The sequence below is a fragment of the Sapajus apella genome, unplaced genomic scaffold (genome assembly GCF_009761245.1).
Source record: "Sapajus apella isolate SASKATOON/1434 unplaced genomic scaffold, GSC_monkey_1.0 scaffold31, whole genome shotgun sequence".
NCBI lineage: Eukaryota > Metazoa > Chordata > Mammalia > Primates > Cebidae > Sapajus > Sapajus apella.
This window is the reverse complement of record NW_022436971.1, coordinates 143326-151699: the sequence shown is the minus strand read 5'-3', so window position 1 is coordinate 151699 and position 8374 is coordinate 143326. Positions and strand designations below refer to the sequence as shown.

The 8374-nt window shown below is 38.1% G+C and overlaps 1 protein-coding gene across 3 annotated transcripts in view; it reads right to left on the bottom strand.

Moving 5' to 3' along the window:
* The window catches only part of ASXL2 (ASXL transcriptional regulator 2), a 69252-nt gene that overhangs the window by 52270 nt on the left and 8608 nt on the right, over positions 1–8374 (bottom strand). The window contains exon 1 of one of the 3 annotated variants that reach the window (XM_032293910.1): positions 5015–6107. The exons of the other annotated variants lie outside the window; for them this stretch is intronic. Coding sequence (XP_032149801.1) covers positions 5015–5051 — 37 coding nt within the window. The 5' untranslated portion in view covers positions 5052–6107. Of the gene's footprint in view, positions 1–5014; positions 6108–8374 lie in introns of those variants that run through there. 3 annotated transcript variants of the gene reach the window in all.

Sequence of the window (8374 nt, the reverse complement as noted above, 5' to 3'; positions counted from 1 at the left end):
AAAAAAAAAAAAAAAAAGAAAAAGAAAAAAAAAAAAGAATAAACGAAAGGAAGAAAGAGGAAAAGGAAGAGGGAGAGAGAACAGGGGTGTTGCTTTATTGCCCGAGCTAAAATGCAGTCTAAAAATGGGTATGCCTGTTGCCTGTAATTATGTTTAATAATAGAGACATAAAAAAAAAAAAGAGGGAAGAAAATAATTAACAAGCAGCCAACCAATATTTCATTTAAACCTGTAAATACGTGTGATGTAGTACTGATAAGAGTGTATATTTTGTGTATTTAAAGTAGAGAGTTCTATGAATGTTAATTAAGTCTACTTGTTCCGGATCTGAGTTCAAGTCCTGAATATCGATGTTAACTTTCTGTCTCATTGATCTGTAAGTCTCCCACTATTATTGTGTGGGAGTCCAAGTCTCTTTATAAGTCTTATATATCTGGGTATTTCTGTATTGGGTGCATTTATAGTTAGGATCTTTAGCTCTTCTTGTTACATTGATCCTTTTTATGTAATATCCTTCTTTGCTTCTTTTGATCTTTGTTGCTTTGAAGTCTATTTTATCAGCAAAAATTGCAACTCCTGCTTTCTATTTATTTATTTTTGCTCTCCATTTGGTTGGTAAATTTTTCTCCAACCCTTTGTTTTCAGTCTTTGTGTATCCTTGCATGTAAGATGGATCTGGATGTAGCATACCAATGGGTCTTGGCTTTTTTTGCCTGTCTGTGTCTTTGGATTGGGGGATTTAGTCGATTTAAATTTAGAATTAATAACAATATATATGAGTTTGATGCTGTCATTTAATGTTGGCTGGCTGTTTTGCCCATTAATTGATGCAATTTCTTAATTATGTTGATGTTCTTTATTTTTTGGCATTTTTTAGAAAGGCTGATACTGGTTGTTCCTTTCTATTTGTAGTGGTTCTTTCAGAAGCTCTTGTAAAGCAGGCCTGGTGGTGATGAAATCTCTGAGTGCTTGCTTGTTCACAAAAGATTTTATTTTCCTTCGCTTATGAAGCTTAGTTTGGCTGGATGTAAAATTCTGGGTTGAAAGTTCTTTTCTTTAAGGATGTTGAATATTGGCCCCCACTCTTTTCTGTCTTGTAGGGTTTCTGCTGAGAGATCTGCTGTGAGTCTGATGGGCTTCCCTTTGTGGGTAACCTGACCTTTCTCTCTGGCTGCCCTCAGTATTTTCTCTTTCATTTCAACCCTAGTGAATCTGGCGATTATGTGCCTTGAGGTTGGTCTTCTTGAGGAATATCTTTGTGGTGGTCTCTGTATTACCTGGAATTGAATATTGTCCTGCCTTGCTAGGTTGGGAAAGTTTTCCTGAATAATATCCTGAAGCGTATTTTCCAGCTTGGATTGATTCTCTTCGTCACATTCAGGTACACGTAGATTAGGTATCAAGCGTAGATTAGGTCTTTTCACATAGTCCCATATTTCTTGGAGACTTTGCTCGTTCTTTTTTATCCTTTTTTCTCTAATCTTGTCTTTTTGTTTTATTTCATGAAGTTGGTCTTCGACCTCTGATATCTTTTCTTCTGCTTGATCAATTCGGCTGTTAAAACTTGTGCATAGTTCGCGAAGTTCTCGTGTTGTATTTTTCAGCTCCATTAATTCACTTAATTTCCTCTCTAAATTGTGTGTTATTTTTAACATTTCGTCAAACCTTTTTTCAAAGTTCTTAGTTTCTTTGCATTGGGTTAGAACAAGTTCTTTTAATTCCCAGAAGTTTCTTATCAACCACTTTTAAAAGTCTGCTTCTGCTAATGGAACACAGTCTTTCTCCATCAGGCCTTGTTCTGTTGCTGATGAGGAACTGTGATCCCCTGTAGAGGGAGAGGCGTTTTGAGTTTGGGTATTCTCAGCCTTTTTAGGCTGTTTTCTTCCCTTCTTTATAGATTTATCCATCTGTGGTCTTTATAATTACCGTCTTTATAGTTGGGTTTCTGAATGGACGTCCAACTTGTTGATTCCCGGCGCTAGAATCTGAGCAACCCACTGTGCTGGCCAAAACAGCGGCTTTAAGATTGATGGTGCTTTTCTGACTCTGCACCAAGAACCGCCGCTCCAAGGCAGCGGCAAAACCGCCGCACCGGCCTCAAGAGTCGCGATGGCAACACGTGGGGCTCCTCCGCTGGGAATCTCCTGGTGCGTGAGCAACAAAAATTGATCTGAAAGTGTGGCGTCCTCTCGTTCTCTGCTCTTTCAGTGGGAGCTACCATCCCGAGCTGCTAGTAATCAGCCATCTTGGATCTCTCTCCAATTTTTTTTTTTTTTTTTTGAGGCGGAGTCTCACTCTATAAACCAGGCTGGAGTGCAATGGTGCAATCTGGTTCACCGCAACCTCCGCCTCCTGGGTTCAAGTAATTCTCTTGCCTCAGCCTCCCGAGTAGCTGGGATTACAGGCATGCACCACACCTGGGTAATTTTTGTATTTTTAATAGAGACGGGGTTTCACCATGTTGGCCAGGCTGGTCTTCAACTGCTGACCTCAGGTAATCTGCCCTTCTGGGCCTCCCAAAGTGATGGGATTACCGGCATGAGCCACCGCATCTGGCTAATACATTATTTGTTTAAAGCTTAATTTACGTGTTTTCAGAAAAACATCTAAAATAAAATTTAGGCTGGGTGTAATGGCTCATACCTGTAATCTCAGCACTTTGGGAGGCCGAGGCAGGCAGATCACTTGAGGCCAGGAGCTCAAGACCAGCCTGGGCAACATAGCAAAATCACGGCTCTACTAAAAATACAACAATCAGCTGGGTATGGTGGCGCACACCTGTAGTCCCAGCTATGGGGGGAAGCTGAGACAGGAGAATTGCTTGCACCCAGTAAGTGAGGCTGCAGTAATCAGAGATTGTGCCACTGCACTCTCAGCCTGGGCGACAGAGCAAGATTCTGTCTCAAAAAATAAATAAAATAAATACAACAAAACAAATTTTAGAACTTGAGGCTTATCAGTCAGTTTTACATAGCTCACTAAAGCAGTTTCGGGTTGCTGGATATTTACATACTGCTCACTAAGTTTAAGTCAAAAGGTACTACTACTTTTCACATACATTACAGCATGGAGAATTTTCCATTTCAATGGATGATTATAATGTTGAACGAGGTCAAAAAGATATAGACTATTAAAATTAGATGCATTTGAGTTAAAAGTTTTAGTAAATAATCTCTGACTTAAATTTTTATTTTCTCCCAAAGACATTTAAGGAGCTCCTATTAAGTATTAGGGAGATATCAGAAACTGAAGCACTGATAACAAAATTGAAACTTAAGAGCGACATATAGTTGAAGAATTGATTGTTGAAGGAATAACAATCGAAGTTTCCAAAATGATTTTAGTCTTTAGAAACAGTTACGTTTCTCTTGAAGGAGAGTTTTTATTCTAACAGGCCTTTCTTTAGAGGTAATAGATCCTTTTTACAGGTATTGATCAACTTACGACCTATGCAACTTATGACCATTCAACTTTACGACCACAATCGCTAGCCACGACTGCTCTGCGTCTGGCAGCGCAAACGTTGCCCAGCTGGGCGTACGACAGTGCAGACCAGCTTCCGGCAGCACTACCATCTCTGCGTGCACCATTTCAACTGTTATCCTAGACTCGGTACAGCAATTTGTGTTTTGTGTCTTGGATATTTTTCATCAAACCCCTCCCAATAAACTTCTTATACATTTCGAAGCAATGGACCAAATATCGAATGATTTGCAAGGATTGAACGGATGGCACATGATGTGTTTCGTCCATATCGTGAAATTTATGAAGAAAAAAAGAAACATACAATTCAGACAAAGCTCACCATGTTTATGAAAAAACCAGCTCCGGTAACCCCAACTGCTGCCTCAGATGACGACATCAAGGATCCACAGCCAAGCACCAGCGGCCAATAAAATGTTTCGTACATGTTTATATATTTTGATATGTTTTGCAATTGGGAAAATGTTTCCTATGGTATTTTTTACACCTGTATTTTGTATGCACCCGTATTTTGTAATTTTGTATGTTTTGCAAATATTAAACCAGTTGTACTGGTAATGCAGTGTTTTACTTAAACCTGACGAGTGTAAAAATAAGAAACAAAATGGTGTAGAGATGATACAAATCGCATAAAATGAACAAAGAAAATTATGATATATAACAATAATGAAAGAAAATTATGATAAAATATGACTTCGAGATTTTTATAACATCATTTCACAGTACTGTACATATAGCCTACTCAACTTACGACCAAATTGTGTTACGACCGGTCTGTCGGAACCAATCGTGGTCGTAAGTCGAGCACGAGCTGTAGCTCTAAGTACCTTCTTCCAACACCAAGTACAATCTACTCCAAACTAGGCAGGCGGAGTTTCCTGATTACATTCAGAGTCCCTTGGCCTAAATGAGAAAGGCCACACCTGAACACTTTCCTTGCTTCTGGGTACCCTGACTATTCAAAGCCCTAACAGTGTAGCCATCCTTAACATAAGACAGAGCTAAAACCTCCAATTCAGCCACCAATCATAACCGCAGATGAAAACAGAACATCTCCAAAAGGCATCTCTCCATCTAAGTTAACTCGCCAAAAAAAGTTTTGCTTCCAGTATACTTTTACAAGGAGACATAATCATCCCCATTCGGTAACTTAACACACATATAAATGTTAGAAGGTAGATAGGTTTCTGGTATTTTAAATAACTCAAGACACAATATATATCAAATTCCTGAGTAGTTCTGAACAAGCAGTACAATTAACATTAATCCACACTAGAGGAAACAGTGATTCCTTACAGAGAAAAGTATACTTCATGTAATTGATTTCATTCTTAAGACATTTTCAAAGCAGACCAAAATCTAACGAAATTTTTTCTATCACAAGATAAAAATAATAGTCCTACAGTTGCTTCATAATACAGTATTTTATTTTGGGGAAAAGGCAGAGACTTCACTTAGCTATGATTATAAAAAAGCAATATAAATAGTTTATTTTAGTATTTGTTTTTCTGAAGTTATTATTCCACCTTACCTTGATTTGGAATTCCACAAAACTCTTCTCTGAACATTGTGTTTCCTGTCTGAAAACTAGGAACCAAAACTAGAGTTCTTCCACTTTACATAGAAATCAATAAACTAGTTTTAATATTGGACTGAATTTCAAACTTCTATTCTCTGTTCCTATTGGGCTGAAAGGTATACATATATCAAGAAAGTTTCTATCGATTTTCAACTAGAAGTATCAGTTTTGCTGTCACAGCTCTTTATTTTTGTACATAAAAGGAAGTGGGTTTTGATACTATCTCAAGTGTTCTTCCTGTCTTACAATGCATTTGAAATAAAGTGACGCCAGATTGAGAGTAAAAGCCCTAAATAAGAAAAAGTAATAGGCACAATTAGCTTGCTTTACCTTTATTGATAACTAAGATTTAGAACTGTTTGCTGCACGCTCACTGCTGGTTACACATGTCACTTTAATTTGCACTGGACTATAAAAACATCCATAAATGTATAATATATACCTAAAAATTATATGGTATCTATGTCATATATATGATTCATAAATGACAGATGCACATTCTATGAGACTAAATAATTCTTCATTATTGGTAGCTTGGCATTCATTCATTTCTTCAGAATATGAGAGCTACTTAAATAAACGTGAATTACATGTGACATCTGCACCTCTCACTCCACCTTCCAGATATCACATAGTCAATTTTCCTCTCAGCTTTAGACTACCTACAACCAGAAAAGAGCTTTACAGAACAACTCATCTTATTGTAAACCAAGGAAAAATAATTGATATTATCATAATTTCTGGAAAAGGAATAAAGGAAAGGCAGCTCATAAACAATTGGACCCAACATTCAGTTTGACATTACCTTGCTGTTACTGTATTCTATTACTATGCAGAGTGTGGGGCAAGTTTAAGCTATTCATATCTACCTATCTGGCTACTGGCAATAGGGTGCTATGGTTATTCCTTGTATCTTCCTATATCTTAATACATTCATCTCAAATTCTTAGAGATAGCCATGAAAAACCATTAGTTTTTTGTTTGTTTTTTTTTTTTGAGACAGGGTCTTGCTCTTTCGCCAGGCTGGAGTGCAGTGGCACAATCTCAGCTCACTGTAATGTCTCTCTCCTGGATTCAAGTGATTCCCCTGCCTCAGCCTCCTGAGTAGCTGAGACAACAGGCACGTGCCACCATGCCCGGCTAATTTTTTGTATTTTAGTAGAGATGGGGTTTCACCATGGCCAGGATGATCTTGATCGCCTAACCTCATGATCCGCCCACCTCGGCCTCCCAAAGTGCTGGGATTACAGGCATGAGAAACCGCACCCAGCAATAACCATTAGTTCTAAGCAGAAGAAATACAGATACGATAGCCACTATTCGAAGAGCAGCATATGTGGCTCTTGAAAAAGCAAGGGCCCCAACTATATTCCCATTTTACTAGACTGTCTTTCTTTAATATTGATTTCCCTGTCCCAATCCCATCCAGAAAACATGAATCTTGCTAATTGCTTCCCTTATCTGATGACCTGGCTCGGTTCCTAATCTTAGATCTGCAATTCCAAACTTTAAAGGAAAAGCTTAAAATGGGGAGAATGAACACTTGTGAAAACAAGGGAAAAAATCAGAATAAAAAAATAAAATGAGGAGATAGACAGATACAACAGGGGATAGACAGAGAGAGCCCTTTACACTTTTAGATTCTTTCAAAAATAGGTGCTTAGTGAACCGCAGGGAATTCGGGGCCCTGAACCATACCTCCTTTCATTATTGACAGGGATTACTTTAAAAACATATATCAACAATACTAGTCAGAAGCACCTCTTTCTCTTGCTTTCATTCCCTTTATTCCTAACAATTGAGGTCTGGGTAGCCAAGTGGTTATCATCTTAAAGCTAAGATTCTCTGATTACAAAGTTCACTCAAATTATGTATGTAGTAGCTATAGCAGAGAGAACAGATGAGGCCACCAATTACCTCAATTCTTTCCAGGAGTAGCAAGAACATTAACAGACGGATGATAATGAATCAGAACTATTTTTCTAACATAGGCACATTAACTGTTCTGAAGGGACTTAAATGAATGAGTCTATTATTCCAGCATAACCTGAGCTAGCTAGCTCCAAAGACAACTTACCTATCATCACTCGAATCTAAGAGGATATTCAAGCTAGGAAAAAGTTTGAATGTCTGTTTTGCTCTGGAACATAACTATTACCAGTCCTTGTGAAAGAATCATCATGAGTTGGTTTAAAATTTGCCTTGTTATATACAGCTAAAATTATAAATATTGGGATAAAAAAGATTTGCCCACTTTGAATAGACTCTGACAAGAAGCTACAGAATAATTAGCAGGAATAGTAATTCATATCCTAAACTAGAAAATCCATTCCAGGAAAGCTGCAGCAACATACATTATTGCCTAAAGAAAGCTTTTCGAGTGAGCTATGAAGTAGACACCAAAGGGAATGAGAGCAAACACCAGCAGACTAAATTCGGTGTTTCCTAGTAGAAATGAAAAGCATTCTTTTCCTAAGGAGGGTTGTTACAGCATTAAGGGCTCAAAATTTAGAAGAGAGGATTACAGAGGCAAGTAAAATAAAAGCATCCTAAAAAGTCTATGAATGACTTAAGACCTAAGAACAAATCCAGGTAAAACCTAGAATGTTGTCTGGTGTGGTACCCACTATCCTTATGTGGCTATTTAAAGTTAAAATCAAAATTAAATTCCTAACTAGAAATCCACATGTAAATAACAAAAGAAATCCGGATACAAGTCTCATACCCTTCACATAAAATTAACTCAAAATGGATCACAGATTTAAATAAAAATGAAAATTTATAAAACCCCTAGAACATACCATACCATACCATACCATACCATACCATACCATACCATACCATACCATACCATATAGAAGAAAATTTAGGGGTTTTGTGATGACTTTTAGATACAAGACCAAAGACACAGTTCACAAAAGAAAAAACTTGATACACTAGACTTCATTAAAAATTTTTGATCTGTGAAAGAAACTGCCAAGAAAATAAAACGACAAGACAGCCCTGGGGTGGTGGCTTGGCCGATTGTGGTGGCTCAAGCCTGTAATCCCAGCACTCTGGGAGGCCAAGGAGGGCAAATCACAAGGTCAGGAGTTCGAGACCAGCCTGGCCAACAGGGTGAAACCCCATCTCTACTAAAAATATAAAAATTAGCTGGGTGTGGGGGCGGGTGCCTATAATCTCAGCTACTCAGGAGGCTGAGGCAGGAGAATCACTTGAACACAGGAGGCAGAGGCTGCAGTGAGCCAAGATGGCACCACTGCATTCCAGCCTGGGCAACAGTGAGAGACTATGTCTCCAAAAAAAAAAAAA